At 35.3% G+C, this 22,515-nt stretch overlaps 1 protein-coding gene across 3 annotated transcripts in view; it reads left to right on the top strand.

The window, feature by feature from the left end:
* Window positions 1–22,515, top strand: part of LOC138696879 (electron transfer flavoprotein beta subunit lysine methyltransferase-like) — a 327,451-nt gene that overhangs the window by 291,448 nt on the left and 13,488 nt on the right. Inside the window, exon 1 of one of the 3 annotated variants that reach the window (XM_069822337.1) lies at window positions 19,234–19,711. The exons of 1 other annotated variant lie outside the window; for it this stretch is intronic. In XM_069822337.1, the coding sequence (XP_069678438.1) occupies window positions 19,695–19,711 (17 nt within the window). In that variant the 5' untranslated portion in view covers window positions 19,234–19,694. Of the gene's footprint in view, window positions 1–19,233; window positions 19,712–22,515 lie in introns of those variants that run through there. One more of the 3 variants, XM_069822338.1, reaches the window with a different exon arrangement.

Genomic DNA, 22,515 nt, shown 5'->3' with positions numbered 1-22,515 from the left:
TTTCCGTACACTCTGTTGGAGACACTGGTTGTTTTGTGCAATGTAAATAATGGCGGACAATAAGAAGAAGGTTGACTGTTCTCCAAGTTGTTATCATGTTATGGTGTTTGATACTGCTAAACATAATAAAGCTTTATAAAACGACAATTTTCGTTTAGTAATACAGTTAATTGAAAATTTATGAATGTACCTATCATATCCATTAATAATTAATGGTTGTTATAAACAGGTTATGTTATTTGATACTGCTGAACACGATAGAGCCTTTAAAATATAAGATTGTTTGTGTATTAAGGCAAGAAATTGAAAGATATATATATATATATATATATATATATATATATATATATATATATATATATATAACTGTACAGATGCCTCAAACTAGGAAGCTGCCTGGAGAGGGGAAGTAGTAGAGCTAACGGAGGGGGCCCACCTAGGCTCCGATACCCAGGCATAGTCATATTATCTGAAAAGTTGACCTCTTGACAATGTATTCAAGATGTACCCTCCCTATGCAGCCTTCTCAACTGTTATTAGAACTGAGCTGTACCGTTCTAGTCCACAGTGCACAGCAGTAGGCGGACAGTGATAGGGGAGAAGTGCTCTATGCGCCTGCGCGAACGAGACAGCTTGCTAGTTTGAGGCATCATATCTATTAATATTAATAATAATGGATATTTTATTTGCACAATCTGTCAGTCGTATATTTCAAACAGAAAAGAAATAACTGAATTTGGATCATCTAACTTAATCGGAGAAATTTCTTCAGTCAAAGTTGACTTCAGTTTAAGACAAATTAATCTCAAATTAGACTTTATACAACACAAAATTCCAAGTTCAGCTAGAACGAGAATCAATTTAACCTCTGATCTAAGATTAAATGGTTTATACAATCATCCCTTAATCTTATATCAGAGGTTAAATTGATCCTCGTTCTAGCTGAACTTGGAATTTTGTGTTGTATAAAGTCTAATCTGAGATTAATTTGTCTCAAACTAAAGACAACTTTGACTGAAGAAATTTCTCCGATTAAGTTAGATGATCCAAGTTCAGTTATTTCTTTTCTGTTTGAAATATACGAGTGACAGATTGTGCTAATAAAATATCCATTATTATTAATGTTAATAGATATGATAGGTACATTTATATATATTTCTTTCAATTTCTTGCCTTAATACACAATCTTATGTTTTATAAGGCTCTATCGTGTTCAGCAGTATCAAATAACATAACCTATAATTATATTACGTTTATAACAACCATTAATTATTAATGGATATGATAGGTACATTCATAAATTTTCAATTAACTGTATTACTAAACGAAAATTGTCGTTTTATAAAGCTTTATTATGTTTAGCAGTATCAAACACCATAACATGATAACAACTTGGTGAACAGTCAACCTTCTTCTTATTGTTCGCCATTATTTACATTGCACAAAACAAACCAGTGTCTCCAACAGAGTGTACGGAAATTCGCCAAAAAGTAGTTGGAAAGTAGCTAGATTTCTCATTAATAACAAAGAAAGATTAAATTTTGTCACTATGGGGTGCTAAAAAGGTCGCTAAATCCCTACTTAAGCAATATAAAAGTTAAAAGAAATTGTCGTTTGAAAAGAGTTAAAGTCGCTAGATTGGCAACACTGAACAAACCTGTCCGCACATCACGTATTTCACCTGTTTATGCGATGTTGCCAAATCCTTTTTGGCATTTGAACCAAGGTAATTTGATCCCAGAAAAGTTTTATACAATAGAAGAAGTGTCTGAACACGGTTCACTTTCCGATCTTCGATCAAAGTTGATCTTTAGTCAGGGAGTTTTATACAATTTGGCCTTAAAGAGACAGGATCCTTGATTCCACAAACAGGCAAACATCCCAAGAAAAAAAATAACTGCGGAAACGGTCGATCGTATACGAACTGCATTCAACCGGAGCCCAAGGAAGTCCATTAGGCAGGCTAGTCATCAGTTACAGATTCCCAAACCAACTGTTCATGACGTTCTTCATAAACGACTCAAGCTTCAGCTTTTTCACCGCATTCAGCCGAAAGATAGAAGATTAAGACAAAATTTTGCGTCTGAAATTCTGCAACGCATTGACGAAAACTCTTCACATCTTCACATGTTGACTGTTAGTAATTCGTGATATAATGGATTGGTGTAGAAGTTCGTAGCGTTTTTCTGTACTTTCATTCATCTGCTGTCCATGTTTCCATAGCAACCAAATATTTACTTACACTACGAACTTATGCACCAATGTAATGACTATATCGTTTATGTGACGTCATTCCATTTTCGGCCAGTGAAGTGTAACGAAATTTTGAATTCCAACCAATCACAGTCATACATCGCGATAATTTCTGCAGCTCGATTTATCACTATCAATTTATCGCATGGTCATTCTTTTGTTTAGTCAGTGTCGCCAACTGTTTCCACGTAAATCAATGAGCATGAATACATTGTACTAAATAAAGTGCGAAATCTTACTTCCACATCTAGGTACAGTTACCCTGAAAAAGAATGAGACGATTCTTGGTCGTCGGAAGTTAAAGTTCTACAGCGCGGTTCACTCGATATCGACGTAGGGATACATAACATGACAGATAGTACAAGAATTGTTACAAGGACCACAACAAGGACAAGGACCAGAATAAGGATCACGAAGAAGACTGCCATTTAAGGCCAGGATTTCACAACATAGCTCGCGTCCCAAAATATCATTGCTTCACTGTACCGAATGGCAAATGCCTGCTAAGGGATCTACATTCTGGACTGCTGCTATCACTGTCTTGTCTCGGTAGCTCATATAGTAGCGTGCCGGTTCCATTGTATAACCGAAACGTCTCGTGTTCGATCCCAGGTAAAACTTTTTTTTATTGAGGTGTAATTAATTTGTTCAGAGTTCCTCGACTGTCTAATTTGTCGAAAAATATGGAATAATTTATGCCCAATTTCTGGGTCTTACAAGTGGGCTGAACCTCGTCAAAAAAATAAATCTTACTTGGAAGTTAAAAGTATTCTTCCTCAAACAAAAATCATAAGAAACAAAAAGAGACCTGTTAACTTAAAATCTTGTCCACATGCCATCAGCTTCTATTACAGCTCTAAGTCGATCCGGCATGGATGTCACGAGATTGTGGAATAAGTTCTGATCCCCGGCGAGATCTTCGCAGGTGTCAACAACTTGATCCCACAATTCGTCTCGATTTCGAGGGCGTCGGTGGGCATAGGTGGCTATCCTTCTCTTTTTCAATTCCGCCCATAAATTTTCGATGACATTCAAATCAGGTGACTTCGGAGGCCAATTAATGATTTCGATCTCGGGTCTCCTTTGAAACCATCTTTGAATGCTTGCAGCATAGTGCACGGGATGGTTATCCTGCTGGAACAGCAATGTTCCTTCGGGAAAACGTTCTCGGGCGGAGGGAAGGAATATATTTTCCAGAATGTGCTCGTAAGTTTCCGCATTGAACCGGCCATCGATGCGTTTTATAACGCCAGGTCCATCGTAAGACATCCACCCCCAACACGATATGCTAAAGCGCCCCGATCTTTCACGTCGGTGCACATAGCGCTGATCATGTCGGAGACCATCCTCACGATAGACACGGACAGGACCTTCGTAATCACTCGAGATGGTTGTTTCGTCGGAGAAAATTACATTTCTCCAATCGAAATCCACTGGATTGGTAGCGAAGGCAAGACGGTCGACAGCTTGTGCTTCCCCCAATATTTCCATTTGCGCAGCCCTCCGGCTCCTAATACCGCGGTTCCTCAACCTGCTGATCACAGTCTGTGAAGAGCCGGGAAAGTTAGATGCTGCTCTTATTTCGTTAGCAGTCAGAAAGGGGTCCTGTCGAACTGTCTCGAATAAAAGAGCATTCTCTTCCAATGAAGAAATCCGCGGACGCCCAGGAATAGGGCGATTTTCGACCTCCCCAAAATTTTGGTAACGATGAACCCATCTCGCGGCTGTACTTCCAGGAACACCGACCAAACGGCCAGCAGATCTAGCCCCATATCCAGCCTCAACTAGAGCTATAACTCGCTGTCTCATGTCACGTCGGTTCGCCATTACGATGAGAAATGAGAGATGACGATAATACTTTAGTGTAGACAATGACTATTTAACATGATATAGAATTATTGAAATAAGAGGCATCTTGTATAGTAAGAGTTAAGAAATCAATCCTAAATTAAATATCTAAATAACAGTATATAACAGGAAGTCCAATTGTTGCGAAACTAATCAAATTATATCTAATTACATTAAATAAACAAACCCCAAGTTATGACACCACATTGCTACAGCTAAATTCTATGTTATTAACATAAGCATTGAATAGGTCCGTGGTTGTGCGTTGGACGAGAAAACCAAACATCGAAAGTCCGAATCTTGCCGAGGGATGTAACTTCTTGCTTTTTATAATGTAAATCAGACTTATAACTACAATCATTCATATTTCTTACATTATTTATTAATATTTATAGCCAACATTGAATTTGTAAAGAAAAGACTTTAGAAATCTCATATGGAATTTGTGATCTGTAGTGACATAAACATAGATTATCTCTCGGAACTTTTCCGTAAAAGTAAATTAAATTCACTCCTTGAAACTGGAAACCTTATTCGTAGGGTCATTTTCCCATAGCATACAAGCTGAAGTAACACAGCCATTGATAAACGTTTTGTACACAGAATTAGACTGAATTCCTATTCGACACAACCTATAATCAATGGCTTGTCTGACCATGATAAACAAATCCTATGTGTTTCCAATGTCACTGAACAATTTCAAAATATTAATTTAAAAACTAAGAAAGGATCGTAATTGCTGTATCTAGTGATTATTTACATTTATGTCTACAAAATGAATCTTGGAAAAACATATATGATACTTGTACTAGTGATATTAAGAGTAAATGTATTGAATTTTTCACTTAATTTCATAATCACTTCAGTGGATGTTCTCCACTCAATGTTGTGAAAAAATTCAAAAGTTAAAACATGTAGATAACGCAGGGACTTCAAAATCTCATGTATTAAAAAGAAGAATCTATATGTAATGAGTTGCAATGTAATGATCTTCATGTTCTTAAATACTGCAAGAAGTACAGTGTAATTTATCAAAAATTATGAAAGAGGGAAATAGCATATATTTGAGTAGAAAAGTACAAAATTCAGATAATGCAATTAAACCTATTCGTAATATTATTAAATTTAAACTTGTAGATATCCTAAGAAAGAAAATATGTTTTCATTAAAACCAATGATTATAAAGTAGAGGATCCCAAATCTATTGCAAATTCTTTTAACGTATTATAGTATATAGTACAGAAATATTATTGACAACTTAAACATTCAAGATTTTGCAAAAGATACTGCAATTGGTTACTTAACAGATGTATTTAATAATTATTATTAATATATGTAATTAGTCAATAACTGCAACAGTGCTTATACATTCAATCATAACATGAATAAAATTGAATGCAAACACGTAGATAAAATAGTTAAAATTAACTGCAGGGGTGAGAATGAAATAATCCAAAGCCATACTTTTAACAAAAATTGTTTTGTGCGAGTGCATTTCTTACACATATGGGAAAGCTATTAATAAACTATTGTAATAATTACTCAACAAATGACATAGCCTAAGGACTCTAAACCTTTGTAAAAGTTTGTCTATTATTATATATTTTTTTAATTTCATTTTAATTGTTAGTTTTTAATATATATGCATTTACATTGTATATATGTGTGTGTATAAATGCATTCATTAGAGTAACGTTTATAATATTATAACTTGTAATTTTGTATTGTTTGCGATCATTAACACTTAATCTCAGGACTTTGTAAAACTATATTTCAACGTGACTTAGCTATTTCAACGTTATTTAGACAAAAAAAAAATGTTGTGTAGACTAAGAATCGAACTCGCACTCTTCTACACAACACGCAGAAGTCTCACCGTCTGAGCTATGGAAACGACATGAAAGCTTTCTTTTCTGTGCGGAGTGTCGATCTAGTCATGAAGGTCCATTGTCGATTTAACTACACGATTTATATATATATTTATCTTTTATTTACGTAATATTATCATATTTTTTGCAGTTTTTTAATTGAATTTCGGAACGATGCTAGTAACAAACCAAATAGCCTGAATTTAAGTAACTCAATATTCGTTATCTTGTGTATCGGTGCTCTGGTCTCCGATCATGCGCAGTGTCTTACATCTGAGACTTAGGAATATTCAATCGTCTCATCCTTTTCCAGGGAAACTGTACATCTTCATCTTCTAAGTCCATGTTCATTGTCTTTAAAGAAAATGACACTCCTTCATAACAATATTGTTCATTTAATTAATGTATTAACCAGGTTATTTGTAATTATTCTATAAAATGTTTAAAGTAAATTATGATTTCAGCGGATAATGAAAACGTATTTCTGTTATAATAACAAGAGAAAAGCGCAGTACATTTAATTAACACTTTTAAACCTGTATTTCGCTTTTCTCAATTGGTATTACTGAATAACATTCAATTTCTTTATTGCATTAATCGTTATTCATCTATTTCGACTTCACAATGTCCGAATAGGTTAAGTATTCATAAATATACAATTATTAATATTTTGTGAACGAATTTTAAGGATATAATATTTACATTTTTATTTTATTCACGAAATAGTCCTAATAAATGTCACTCGAGGTCTGAGATTTCACAAATAAATCCACCTCATGTGACATTACTATTGACAAATCGTTTCCTTTTTGTTTTCTTCAATTTTCTTGCTTTGTTGTTATAAAAATAAAATCTTGGAGAGTTTCTGCATCCCGTGTCAAACATAATAATAATAATAATAATAATAATAATAATAATAATAATAATAATAATAGGAGTTGGAATTGGAATTGAACGGGTTACATCAGCTGCTTGTCTATGCGGATGACGTGAATATGTTAGGAGAAAATTCACAAACGATTAGAGAAAATACGGGAACTTTACTTGAAGCAAGTAAAGAAATAGGTTTGGAAGTAAATCCCGAAAAGACAAAGTATATGATTATCTCTCGTGACGAGAATATTGTACGAAATGGAAATATAAGAATTGGAAATTTATCCTTTGAAGAGGTGGAAAAATTCAAATACCTGGGAGCAACGGTAACAAAAATAAATGATACTCGGGAGGAAATTAAACACAGAATAAATATGGGAAATGTCTGTTATTATTCGGTTGAGAAACTTTTATCATCCAGTCTGCTGTCAAAAAATTTGAAAGTTAGAATTTATAAAACAGTTATATTACCGGTTGTTCTTTATGGTTGTGAAACTTGGACTCTCACTTTGAGAGAGGAACATAGGTTAAGGGTGTTTGAGAATAAGGTGCTTAGGAAAATATTTGGGGCTAAGAGGGATGAAGTTACAGGAGAATGGAGAAAGTTACACAACACAGAACTGCACGCATTGTATTCTTCACCTGACATAATTAGGAACATTAAATCCAGACGTTTGAGATGGGCAGAGCATGTAGCACGTATGGGCGAATCCAGAAATGCATATAGAGCATTAGTTGAGAAGCCGGAGGGAAAAAGACCTTTGGGGAGGCCGAGGCGTAGATGGGAGGGTAATATTAAAATGGATTTGAGGGAGGTGGGATACAATGACAGAGACTGGATTAATCTTGCGGACTTATGTGAGGGTGGCAATGAACCTCCGGGTTCCTTAAAAGCCAGTAAGTAATAGTAGTAGTAGTAATAATAATAATAATAATAATAATAATAATAATAATAATAATAATAATAATAATATATCCTTCTGTTAATAAATGGTGAACAATTATTTCTTAATCCCTCTAGCCCGAACACGGTGTATAATGGCAACATAATTTGTACTTCGATTTTAAATATGTGGCTGGATCATAGAGGTACAACATATTTGCGAAATCGCCGTCTCGATAGCAAATATTTGTCAGACTTTAGCCTGAGCTGTTTAACTTGAAATTTATGAATAATTACAAAATACTCGTATGTTTCTGTGGAACGCCCCGACATCGACAGCCGGACTGCAGTTTGTTTGGACGAACGTGACCACTCGCCAATTGGATGCGTGTTCTTGCCAAAGTTCAAGGTTCTGTTCTTCGCTTTTACCGTTCTTCGTACATTACATTAAGCTGGTTCTATGTAAAGAGTATTAATTTACGACGTTTTGCTTCAGTGTGACTTACCAGACGACCAATATATAGTCAAGTTTAAAGGTCAAGATGTTCAGTCGAGGGAATTATATGTACAGACTATAAAAGTTGACAAATATCAGTACATTTAGGATGGAACATACAGAGTGGAGGAAAGAGCCTTACTTTAAGGGGAGACCAGCGAATAGGGATTATAAAGAATGGAGACTGAGCGAATTTTCCTGTGTTTTGTTTCTCTGTGTGCCGGCATTTAGTTCCACTTTCAAGCGCTAGAGGTTAGTGTAATCGAGCACACGCTAAGATAATAATTGAGTATCTATATATATAATTTGAACTGGTAATGGAAATTACGGGAAAATGGCTGAACGGATTTTAATAAATGGCCCCTCATTTTGAAGCTTGGAACCCAATGTTTTTCGGAAAAATAGTAGTTTTCAGTGAAATGTCAATTTTCCTACATAATTTTCCTATTTTCCAAAATCCATCTGTCGTCAGTTTTGAGAACTAGCTAATTGCATTCAGGAGAAGCGAAGTGAGCATCAAGTCGGCCGTGTTGCATTTCAGAATACAACAAAACACACACTACAGTAAACAATATTACACGAAGGCCATGATCTGCAAGAATGCTGACATATTTAGAGCTCAAATTAAATTGGTTATTAAAAACTTAACTTACTAAAAATAATTTACAGGATCGATTCTGTGGTGTGTAATTTTCTGGGTACAGCTCTGTATTGCATATTAAAAACTACAAAACTTGAGGTGGTTTGATGACATTATTACTATTAGAAATTAAATATTATTGTAGTTAATGCCATGATGTGACTATTTTTCATTAATTATACATATTAATGCTATATTGATGATATGAAAGTGGAACGTTTTGGGGTTATATAAGTAGATGTAGAGAATAACTTAAATTAGATTTTGATTTCTATATTTTACTGAGTGGCGGCTATATAGTATATATGATATGATATGATATGATATGATATGATATGATATGATATGATATGATATGATATGATATATGATATGATATGATATGATATATGATATTATATGATATGATATGATATGATATGATATATGATATTATATATGATATGATATGATATGATATGATATGATATGATATGATATGATATGATATGATATGATATGATATGATATGATATGATATGATATGATATGATATGATATGATACGATACGATATGATATATGATACGATATGATATATGATATGATATGATATGATATGATATGATATGATATGATATGATATGATATGATATGATATGATATGATATGATATGATATGATATGATATGATATGATATATTTCTACACAGCACTTCTTTACATGTAATGGTGTACCTCACATTTCTGTATCCGGTGCCACCATTAACATATTATTACAATAACACATTATTTGCAGTACACGTCTACACAAATACTCCCAATTACACTATGTACCTTTTTTGTTACTTGGTCAATCTCCCCTTCAGTATTTCCCTACATTTCATTTGCTATATATAGCATATATAGTATATGCTACTGAAAGCTATAAAACTTAAGTAAGATAATAATATTATTATTATTAAAAATCAAATATTTTTATAGTTATTAATCACGTTGGGTTGGATCGTTTTCATATATTTAATGGCGGTGTGGTGTAGATATTTATATGCGTGGTTCTCTTCAGTATTGGCTCGAGAGAGAGTATCTTTCAATATTATGGAAGCAAATAACTTTCAGAATGTCTGGTATTCTTCATTGAAAATAAATCTGAAAAATGTCTAATGAACTTAGTTTGCAGCATTTGATGCACAAGCCACTAGTAGAGTTGAAACACAGGATCCAAACATCGCCTACCTTATAATCCAGTAACGCTTTGCTTCAAATAAATTCAAGTTAACAGCTTTTGCCTATTTCTCAGTGGCAAACTAGTTGTAATAATATATATTTTTTTTATTTCAGATATAATCACTGTTTTCTCGAAACATGACTTTTGCTTATGGGCCCTTTTTCCGGCTACCGCCTCAATTATTTGTTGTAGTTATTTTGATTAAATTAAAAATTGACGTAATGGAAACCGACTCGCTACACAGCTCTAAGAGAAACTCCTCTTACCTGGATTAATTACAGTACGCTAATGATCAGGTCGTGCCCAGAAAACTTCCATTGCCTTGTAACTTATAAATAACACGAAGTCATCTTTTACAAAAATGTAGTGCCGGAGTGAAATGGTTCTGGACAATTAGTGCACATAAGTCTTGTTAATAAGACTGCCAAATAAGAGAATGACATACTTTCTCCAAGCCACTTCACGCCGTTTAAAGCTCAATTTCGAAGAGAGCCGTAAGATTGCCATGGAATACTTAATGCGGAGGAGACGTTCAACGTCTTTCCTGACCGCGTTTACAACTAATTGTAAGCCCTTCAGAGATTATCTGTCTGCTACCTCGTGAAGGGGACTGGATGTCCAAGGAGCGCAGGTCCCTGGGGCGACAGCGTCAACTTCCGGTGGGTTTGAAGAAAAGTGGCCAATTAATCGAGGCCAGCGATGATAGCTTTGAATTGGCGTTCCTCTTCCTCCGAGTTAAGCTATACAGTGAAACCCCGATAATACACGCCCGTTTGTTTAGGCCCATTCACAATGAAAATTAAACATAACCGTAACATAAACACAGAAGTTTGCGCCCAGGCTACCAAATGGGATCATTCACAATGATTCACATAAGCATTGACATAAACATTACCGTAAGACGTTAACATGAAAGTTTGCAAACTCCAAACATTCATGCTTATGCTTACGTGATTTGCAAACAGAACACAATCGTGGAGCGCTGAAGTATACGACAGAATATGAGGAAATGGCGTCGTTGTTATGTTTCCATGGTTACCAAGTACGTTTGCTGTTATGTTTATGTTCCCATAGTGAATGATGGTACACAGTATAGAAAACATACAGTAAAGACACCTAAGCCATTTCGTGGGAACAAATTCTGAGTGCGCATGTCACGAAACCGGGTGTATTATCTGGAACCTCCACCAGATGGATCTCCATCTACGACAGGCCTGGCATAATTTAATATTAACTGAAAACATTTATTACTCATCTTTTGATAATTTTAAAGACATGAGGCAAAGGAATGGCAATATAACCATAATAATAATTACTTCCGTATGCAATCATCATGAAAATATTCACTAATTGACGCTAACGTTCAAGTCACTGTTTGAGGCTTATGTTGGTAGAACTGATCCAAGTACAACATAATACATCATGGCGTCCGTTGCGGTGAAGTGCGAACATGAACGTCAACAATGGATACAAGTATTTTGACTTCCTAGCGACATAATATTAATGCTAGGTTTTTTATTTTATTGGGTTATTTTACGACGCTGTATCAACATCTAGGTTATTTAGCGTCTGAATGATATGAAGGTGATAATGCCGGTGAAATGAGTCCGGGGTCCAACACCGAAAGCTACCCAGCATTTGCTCGTATTGGGTTGAGGGAAAACCCCGGAAAAAACCTCAACCAGGTAACTTGCCCCGACCGGGATTCGAACCCGGGCCACCTGGTTTCGCAGCCAGACGCGCTGACCGTTACTCCACAGGTGTGGACTATTAATGCTAGATAATATACATACACGATTATTCGTATTACTGACCAATAAAATAAATAAATATATATTTTACTAATATTTTGATAGTGGTTTGATATTAGCGACATAGTTGGATTCATTCAGAACTAGACCTTACTGAGCTTGAATTTAGTACCAACAACATCAAAGGTGCCGACAAGAGTTGTCCCTACTGATTCTTCTTATACTGTGGATGGTATGACTTCTTGATTTTACTGTAACGTTAAGTTAACGCTTACGTTATGTTTAATTTTCATTGTGAACGAGCCTTTATGCTATCCCGCATTATACGCTCTTGTCCGGTCCCTTGATATTCCTATATAAAACCATGTGAAATCACCTCTTAATGCGCTCATCATCTCGTTTAATACACTCGTTCATCTGCTGAAAATTCGAAAATATCGTACTTTAAAGGATACTGAGAAAATTTTCTTGGACTTTTACATTTACCGCTAGCGTCCTCATATTCAAGGATTTGTAGAAGTCTTTGTTTGGTGAATACAATAGAATGGAATATGACCCTTGAGTACCTGCAAGACTACTGTATTCAGAGCCTGTCCTTCTTGCTGACAGTTTTTTAATCGCATTGTCAGTGAAGAATTGAAGAAGAGGAAGTGGAAGCGGTAGACGTTCCAAATCCTTCTCGCAACGAAGTCCTTGCCGCGGTATCTGTGATTCGTAGACCCGTTAATGTTTCTAGTAGTCAAATTACTGATGTGACTTCCGATTTAAATCGTGCGGAAAATGCAATTTATTCATAATACTGGATCAAGTGCAAGACAGAAAATAATTTTTGACTTTTTTAAATAAAGGAGCACTTTATTTGATAATACAGTATATTTGTTCTGACATTTTCTGAAAGGAAAAAAAAAAAAAATAACGTTTTTTATCCTGCACAATTACAGTATTTAATCCTTAAATTTCTTCCACAAATGTTTATGCTGATTCATACTTTTGTGTTAAAGTTTAAAAAATCCAAAAATACCCATTCTCGCTAGTACGCGATCCCGTTTAATACGCTATTTTTATGCGTTCCCTTGAAGAGCATCTTACCGAGGTTTCACTGTACTTGTTTTTTTGAAAGATGGGACATGACAGGAGCGTTGCGATCGGAAAAACAACTGAATGTCACATAGCATGGTAGCCCTGTTGCTATGGTAACAACAGTTGAGATGCCAAACTTACCGTTCCCACGTGGTGAGTGCTTAATAGCACTTCTGGCGACATTTATTGTGCACACAATGTTAGCATTGGTACGTTTCGTGTTTGATTCTCTGTCGATTTTTGTATTGTTTTCTTACCTACACGTCAATTGTCAATGAATATTTTAACGTCAGCCATCTTAACGTCAATTGCTAGCTTCCATCAGCTGGCAGCATGGTAGTCCATATAGCAACATAGCACTGTAGTTCCAAGCTCGGCCGCTTAACTGTCATGTCCCATCCAAAGACGTTATGGTCCCATCTTTCAAAGAAACAAGTATAGGCGCTCACTTACCGGAAAAAATTCGTTAGCCGCGTTCGGATTTTTATTCTTTGCACTATTTTAAGGGGAGGCAGAGATGAATATTTCAAAATCCACAAAATTTATCCGATTTGTTTGAAATTGATCATGGATACTAAGTATGTTATTAGTAATGGACATACCAAGTTTCAACTTTCTAAGTACAATAGTTCTGTAAATATTAATAATTTTATAAAACCTTATATCGTTTGATATAAAATGCAAAAGAATAATTTTATAAAACTTTATATCGTTTGATATAAAATACTCCATGCACCATATTGTAAAATTTTTCAATATTTCTTTTTATTTATATGTTCAGAGAAGGTATATAATTAATGATAAGTATTAGTTTATTATGGGAATAATATGGTAATAGGCTACAGTTATCTTGGTTTTAATTTCATACCTTTAAGGGCACAAAATCAAAAACTAACATCGGAATACCAAAATAAAGATAATAAAAATGGAAAAAACCAAATTTTCATTTTTTCTTCAGTTTTGTTCGAAAATTTCACCTCTGCCTCCCCTTAAAAGGAGCATCGCCCACTTGGCCGTATCGCCTCTGTCCGCATGACCGGATTCCGATCAGAATTCTGGCCAGAGAATCCTAAACGGATTTCCGTACGGTTCAAGATCGAAATAAGGAATGTCATGGCAGAGCCATCTTCAGTCCCAACTATGTATATGCAAATAAGACGAAGAGCATGGTCATAGTAAGAAAAATACAGAAGATAAACTTGCGAATTCTAAATGAGGCAGTAGAGCAAGTGGACAGCTTCAAATACTTGGGATGTACTATGAGCAGTAACATGAGCTGCAGCCAGGAAGTCAAAAGGAGGATACCAATGGCCAAGGAAGCTTTTAATAGAAAAAAGAGCATCTCCTGCGGACCTCTGGAAAAAGAACTAAGGAAGAGACTAGTGAAGTGCTTTGTGTGGAGTGTGGCATTGTATGGACATTACGACGAAGTGAAGAGAAGCGAATAGAAGCATTTGAAATGTGGATATGGAGAAGAATAGAACGTGTGAAATGGACAGACAGAATAAGAAATGAAGCTGTGTTGGAAAGAGTGGGTGAAGAAAGAATGATGCTGAAACTGATCAGGAAGAGGAAAAGGAATTGGCTGAGTCACTAGCTGAGAAGAAACTGCCTACAAAAGGATGCACTGGAAGGAATGGTTAACGGAAGAAACGTTGGGGACAGAAGAAGATATCAGATGATAGACGACATTAAGATATATGGATCATATGAAGAAACAAAGAGGAAGACTTTTATGAATGTGAAAATTAAGTAAGGCCTATACATATGTGGTTTTAAAAGAAAATTAGGTTCACTTATTAATTAGGTCATTTATGTATTATTATTATTATTATTATTATTATTATTAATGTAATTATTGTGTATTATTTGTATTGTGTACTTTAATTGTATTGTGTATTATTTTTTATTGTGTGTATTTAAGTTACCGGTACTACTGCCACCGGACGCTTGCCCACTTGGAGTGTAAATAAATACGTAAGCCTACATACATACAAGACGGAAAATAGGGAAGGTTGGACAATGCTGGGTTTACAATGAAAGACCTGCACTTTGACAGAACACTATGAGTGAATGAAATAGGTTTTCTACTGCTTTCAACACCAAATGTTTGCTATAGCTTCTGAAAATGTTATAAACTGGCTTTGTAAGAAAATAACATAGGCAAAATTCTCTCTCTCTTCTCAAAAAATCATTCAATGATAGACACAGTCTTTTACGAGGCCTGGAGAGTGGCGGGAATTTGAATATTAAGCAGTCAGCTCCTTCGTGAAAAACGGGATATTTAGCGTCTCGGTTAGACTTTGTTGAGACACCAAGACGAAACTCCAAAACTGGACTGTCCCGGGTAAAACGGGACTTTTAGGATCCCTACTTTAGTTCTTGCAATGACGCTATAACCAAGTTGAACTGTACAGCCTAACTGTAATTGTGTAACACCACATAAGGCACCTAAAGCAACAGTAAAGGAGTCCAAGTACTGTGACAAAATTTATTTCACGTTAATTTTTTCTGTTCTGAAGACACGTTAAATACAACAGTACTGCTTAATGAGTGCTCTCCGTAACACCGCACCGGTCCTATCTGAAGATTGCGTCAAGCACAACAACCTCTTACCCACCCAGATGGCGCAACAAATGACGAAAAAATTAATAACAGAAGTGTAACGCTCTCACGCGCACGACAGGAAGAACAAAATGTCAGATATGATCTACTTTCATTGCGAGCTCGGAGAAACCAAACTGGAGGAAACTGCCGCGTTCGGATAGTAGAAGCGACTTCGAGTTATTGTTGTTGTTGTTGTTGTTGTTTTCTAATGCCAGGCGTGTGACAATAAAGTCATTTGACCTCTTGCACTCCAATATTTTTCAAAGATATTATCATGACCAGCCACTGAAGCACAGATTTTGAGGTGTTCCGAATCCATTTCTTGGTTTGAGTTGCACAATGGACAGTTAGGGGACTGATATATTCCAATTCTATGCAGGTGTTTGGCCAAACAATCATGGCCTGTTACCAATCTAAATGCAGCTACAGACGATTTTCGTGGTAAATCGGGAATTAACTGTGGATTTTGATGCAGAGAGTTCCATTTTTTCCCTTGGGATTGTGTTATCAAATTTTGTTTGTTGAAGTCTAAGTATGTAGATTTAATAAATCTTTTCACAGAGTAATACGTAGATTTAGTAACAGGTCTGTAAGTAGCAGTGCTGCCCTTCTTTGCTAAAGCATCCGCATTCTCGTTTCCCAGGATTCCACAATGGGATGGTATCCATTGGAATACAATTCTTTTATTGAGTGATATTAATTGAGAGAGCATTTTAGTTATTTCTCCTGTTTGAGATGAAGGTGTGTGTTTAGAGACTATTGATAGAATAGCTGCTTTGGAGTCTGACAATATAACTGCATTTTTAAATTTACTGATGTGGCATACAAGATTCCTGAGACTTTCACTTATTGCAATGATTTCACTATCAAAACTTGTTGTTCCATATCCAAGAGATCTATAAAGTGAGAAGAGACAGCACGTAACACCTGCACCGGCACCTTGTTCTCTGGAGATCAAGGATCCGTCAGTGTATAAATGAAGCCAGTTTTGTGGAGGGTATCTAATATTAATTGTTAATTCGAGTTATTGTAAATTTCTTCTTTTGAAGTAGAGGTACGCCTTTCCTCGCACCGAGTATGGGCACCCGTTCCGGGATCCGTGGTGAAACAAAAACAGGCAGAATTTCAAATGCTCACCACAGTCTAGTATATACAGTCACGAAGCTCAATATGTAATAAATATGCATCCATAGGTAGTTGCTAACCACTAGGATCGCTACTGTCGCCGCATTAAAGACAATGTGAAATAGTACCTGCAAGTCTATTCTTCCTAGCAACCTCATCAACTCAAACTTCGTGACTATACGAGTATATACTAAACTGTGGTAACACTATGAACCATAACCGAATCCTAACGTTATTAGTAGTTAGGCCATGAACTAATGTAACTTGTGTGACCATCTTAAATATCGCCACCTCCTCACCCCCTACGGGCATGAGGGCGCCGAAATTGCGTATAAAATTAGCCATGCCGCGCGACCTCTGTCAGTATTATCTCGGCATCGAGGGCAGTTACTGCGCGACTTTGATTTGTAATCGCGAGTTATGCAATATTAAATTGATAATAGACACTTAAGAAACCGTCAACAGTGGTTACTTTGCCTCATAGTGGTATTAACATTATTAAAGAATGGCTGGATGCTCACTTACTTTGTTTGAACGTTTCTAAAACAAAATTAATACCATTTTCATTACCACAACATGTCAGAGACTGTCGGATATTGTCTAGTTTCAAAAATAAACTAAAATTGCACTCTTTTAATTCAAATTTCTTTCAATTATAAGCCCTTTTCTCTGCGTTAGTTTTGTAAAAAAATATATATTTCTTTTCCTTCCTTTCCCTTTTTTTGTTCTCTTGATCACCAGATGAATTTATTATCATACCCTTTTTATTGTGGATTTTATTTAATTTTCGTTTTCCTTTTCTTTCTTTTTATTATTATTTTATTACATTCCATTTTGTTATGTTTTTCCTTACGTTTTCCATATTAACTATTTGTACTAAATGAGTTGCTTTTTATTATATTCCAATGTATTTTACTTTCTTTTTATATTATTTTATTTCTATTTTTTCATGTTGTTTAGTGTCGATTTAGTTATGCTATTATTATTTTTTTGTAATACGTTAGTATTCTGTTCTTTAACTTTTTGTTAACTTTTCACTGCTTGTATACTTTGTGACCTGGTAGTGTGTAAGAGAAGGTCCTATGGTCTTAACTCTGCCAGTATAAATAAATCATCATCAATATCATTATTATTATTATTATTATTATTATTATTATTATTATTAAGAAGTAAAGGAAACAGGGGACATCCTTATCAAATTCTCAGCTTTATCAAAGTTTTGCTTTTACTAATTCTATTTCTCTAATAAATTCTAAAATTTCTTTCTATATATAAAGTGTTTATTAATCTCACAAGATACGAGTACTTTTTCCTTCTAAAATTTGCCAAATTTTCTGTCCCGCCAAACAGAATGTGAAAAAATCAATACCAAGGATCAGAGTTCAGATCTGAAACAATGGTATAAATGCAACACAGACACAATTGTAATCTGTACAAATACCGGTACCTTTTACAATATGATATCAGCTGCGTTACAGGATTTTCGATATATCACTTTCACATTCTAGTTCTGGAGCTACGCGTTTCCTATTGAGAAAGTTCTTTCGTTTCAGACTGTCCACTGTTGCTTCCGTAATATTTGCTTCATGCTGCCAAACTTTCTTTCTTGAAAATTCCGATTGACTGATTCGGCTAAGTGATGACTAGGGAACAAAGTTTGGACACCAAATATTGCCTAGGGGCAACAACCAAGCAAACAATATTTCATACAGGTAATGACGTCGGAATTCATTCATATTGTTCTGTTCAAGGGCAGGTCTTTCATTGCAAGCCCAGCATTCTCCAGTCTTTCCTATTTTCTGCCTTCCTCTTTGTCTCTTCATATGACCCATATATCTTAATGTCGTCTATCACCTGATATCTTCTTCTGTCCCCAACGTTTCTTCCGTTCACCTCAAATATAAAATTGTTTTGACAGCACACAGCAGTTAGTATTTTATAACTCAAGTTTGGGGGAAAATATAGGCCTATAAATGTCCTTCGTATCAAATAAAAGCCTACTGTGAACTCTAATTTAGTAATTAAGTTATTTAGCTAAATTATACATTATGCTGAAGTACATACCTGGATTTACAAATGTGAAAGAAGAAAAGGAAACACAGTTTACTAGCCCTTAATGCGACTTCCAATAAAGCGTTTTCGCGCAGTATTTTCATAAGATGCCTCGTACATTCAGGGACATATATTCATAAAAATATATAGTGAAATCAACAAGTCGAAAAATGAATTTTGCCCGCTAGCCTGCTAGATGAAGAAAATTGCACACTGTATGCCGGTGAGTATATTGTGCGTATTTTGTTCGACAATATTATGTAGCGAGCAGCTTATTGTTTCAGGTGGCCGTGAATATTCTTTTGTTTGGTGATGGTGGACCAACGAGTTAGAAACTTTCTAACCCGTTGTGGTGGACCTTTTAACCTGAAAATTATCGCACTAGTGCTCATGGAGTGTTCAGTTATTATTTTGCAAATCATTTTATTTCGTTGGGTTTGATTGCAGTGACTGTATGAAAGTGTTTTTTGCCATGCCATCTAGTGTTGAAACTGTAAGGTATGTCCTCGATCCGGTTTGTAGACCGGTCCGGCAGAGGTCTGTTTTGCGACCGATAGTTTACTTAAAATTAATTTACATTTCTGAAAACAAATTAGAGACCGGTTTGCAAGAATATGGAACGCAGTCAAGTTATTTCACATTTATAAATTAATTATTCTGAATTAATTGAAGATATTTAGTGCATTTACTTTACTCTGCATGCATATCAGGTTATGATAATACACGGCCGACTTGAAGCGAAGCGAGCATCAAGTCGGCCGTGGATAATGTATATTAGTTTATTAATTCGCCGTGAGAGGTACTGCAGTAGTGAATTTGGCGGCTTGGGACTTTGATCTGAATTTGTTTCTGTACACGCAGTCACGCACATGGCGTTGGGAGTATTGTGTTTTTGGAAGTATTGTAAATCTTGGTGGACATGCTGTACGTTTCAGCAGTTCTGCAGCACTAGGGAAAGGAAGCCGTGGTAGTGAGAGTTCATAGGTTCATCAACAGTGAAAAAATAAGTTGAATGTTTATAATGGCCAGGTAATATATGCTAATAATTAAATGATTTTGTGTTGATGTTTTGATTTAATAGGCTTAGTTCCTTCAGTCTTTCAGTAAACTTTCGACGCAAAGGCATGATTTCTTTATAAACGTGATAAATAAAAAATTGCTATCAGCATCTTTCAGCACACATTTTACAGTAGATAAACTCCTTTAGAATGTAACTTAACGTAACTTGAAGTGCTTGTGATGTTTCAGAAAACTTAAATGTTTTTTTTTTTATTTTGAATGTGAAATGATTATACTTCCAAACTGTTACTAGAGGTTGAAACGTTTATAGAACTCTCGAGAGAATCTGAAATACCCATAGAAACTGACCGAAACTGATCCATTTATTATGTACCTTTAAAGCAGTGGTTCCCAAAGTGTTGGTCGCGAACCCTTGGAGAGTCGTGTAAAGAGCTGAGGGGGATCTCGAGGTGATTTACAAAATAAAAGAAAAACGTCTTAAACATACATTTACAAACAAACAATTTTGAACTAAAAAATAAAATGCCCAAAAGGTTTACATAGTAATCCAGTATAGTTGGAACTAAAGACTGTTTAAATGTTATTGCACCCAACACAATATCAGGGCCATAGAAGTTGTTGTAAATTTGATAAATAGCGTGTTAAAAGTACAGGAAAGTGTGAAATACATTAAATGCAACGCGTATCGGCAATTCGGCACTGCACAGTCCATCCTTATGGCGAAGAATGGCGGGAGTAATACCGGGTCAAAAGCTGTTACGTTCTAGCACCAACCCACCTACCAACCAAAATACGTATGTGCAAGGCATATCAAAAGCCTGAACTAATCATACATAACCTATCACTGATAACTTGGCCTTATGGAAACTCTTTCTTTCTACCTATCCATGGGACAAAGGTTATGTTTTAGCACTTATGGTTTCATCTATGGAATTGAGGACGAAGTTTACACAGTAGAAAGCCAGTTTCAGTACTGGCAGTTACAAAGTAAAAAATAATTAATGCGATAAATTTGCCTATTTTTTGAGAAAGTAACTTAAGTCTGAACTTTATATTCGACACACACACACTTGATATCATTTTCAATTTGAAGGAAATTTCTAGCTTTTGTTTTGATGATAGTCATAGACCTAGACACTTATTTTGCATACATAATTAAATACTAGTTTGCAAATACTTACTTACAAATTGCTTTTAAAGAACCCGGAGATTCATTGCCACCCTCACATAAGCCCACCATCAGTCCCTATCCTGAGCAAGATTAATCCAGTCCCTACAATCATATCCCACATCCTTTAAACCTATTTTAATATTATCCTCCCATCACTGCCTTAAAGCATCGACATCTTAGAAGGAAAGTCAATATTTAGGCAGAGAAAATATACTGAAGCTCTTAAGCATATAAATCCTATCAATTGGAGAGTTGCGCAATAAGACACTAATTGCCAAAAACCTGTTTCTAGATATTGGCCATTGAAATAAATCTGTTTTTTATCAAACATTTTATGCAAGAGTTATTGTAACATTTATACTATTACAAAAAAAGAATAGCACAAATAATACCAAAAAATGCTAACTGATTTTTGATAAGAAACCAGCAGTTGAATTAATATTTCAAAGCAAAATAAATAAATGAATTTTATCCAATAAACGAATTTTTGTTTACAAATGGCAGAAAAATTCACATATCGCATTCTTGATTTTTTTCTGAGTTAAATTAGCCTGCCAGCAACAGATTTGTGCAAATTCCTAATTTTTTTCAAATTATTGTTGTTGTTTTCCAATGCCAGGCGTTTGACAGTAAAGTCATTTGACCTCTTGCACTCCAATATTTTTCAAAGATATCATGACCAGCCAATGAAGCACAGATTTTGAGGTGTTCCGAATCCATTTCTTGGTTTGAGTTGCACAATGGGCAGTTAGGGGACTGATTTTTTTATTTTTTTCGAATTGTTGGTTGGTCTATTATTGCGTAACTCCGTCCAATTGATCATTATCATTATTTTATAATTAACAGATGGGTAATCTTCGCCTTTAGTACAAACAATTATGATGACTGGCAAGCTACTTTGGTGTTTTATCATTGGTCTGTACAGAAACTTGGAAAATCAGTTTACCAGCCGTCATAATTATTTGTACTAAGACGAATTTGGTAATTATGCACAATGCATTGACCAGGCTGCCATCTTTCTCATTCCTATATACAAGCATTTATGTGTGTACTACTGCATATTAGTACTTCACAAGCATGTGTACTTTAAGTCCACATCTGTGAAGTAACAGTTAACACGTCTGACTGTGAAACCAGGTGGCCCAGGTTCGAATCCCAGTCGGGGTAAGTTACCTGGTTGAGGTTTTTCCCGGGGTTTTCCCTCAATCTAATATGAGCAAATGCTGGGTAACTATCGATGCTGGACCTCGGACTCATTTCAGCAGCATTATCAAATGCTAAATAACTTGAGATGAGCGTCGTAAAATAACCTACTAAAAAATGTATACTTAAATTATTACTTCCTGCAGTAGAGGTCCAGAGTGCATACTTTCCTACATAATACAAATGCAAAAACATAGCTTTCCTAATTCTAATCTACAATCCAGGTTATCAGTTTAATTATATTGCCTAAATGGAAAAAGTTAAAGAAATTCATTGCATAGTAAAACAAATTCAAAATTTAAATAAAAACATTTTTCAATGGATCCCTGCCCACTGTGGGCTGAATGGTAATAATGAGAAAGCTGATATGTTAGTCATGGAAGAAACTAAAATCACTTACATTAAAAAATTAGGAAGCAAGAAGGAAGATAATTTCATT

Source organism: Periplaneta americana, chromosome 3 (assembly GCF_040183065.1).
Source record: "Periplaneta americana isolate PAMFEO1 chromosome 3, P.americana_PAMFEO1_priV1, whole genome shotgun sequence".
In the NCBI taxonomy this organism is placed as follows: Eukaryota; Metazoa; Arthropoda; class Insecta; order Blattodea; family Blattidae; genus Periplaneta; species Periplaneta americana.
Note: the sequence above shows the minus strand (reverse complement) of the source record. Positions and strands in the feature narration are given on the sequence as shown.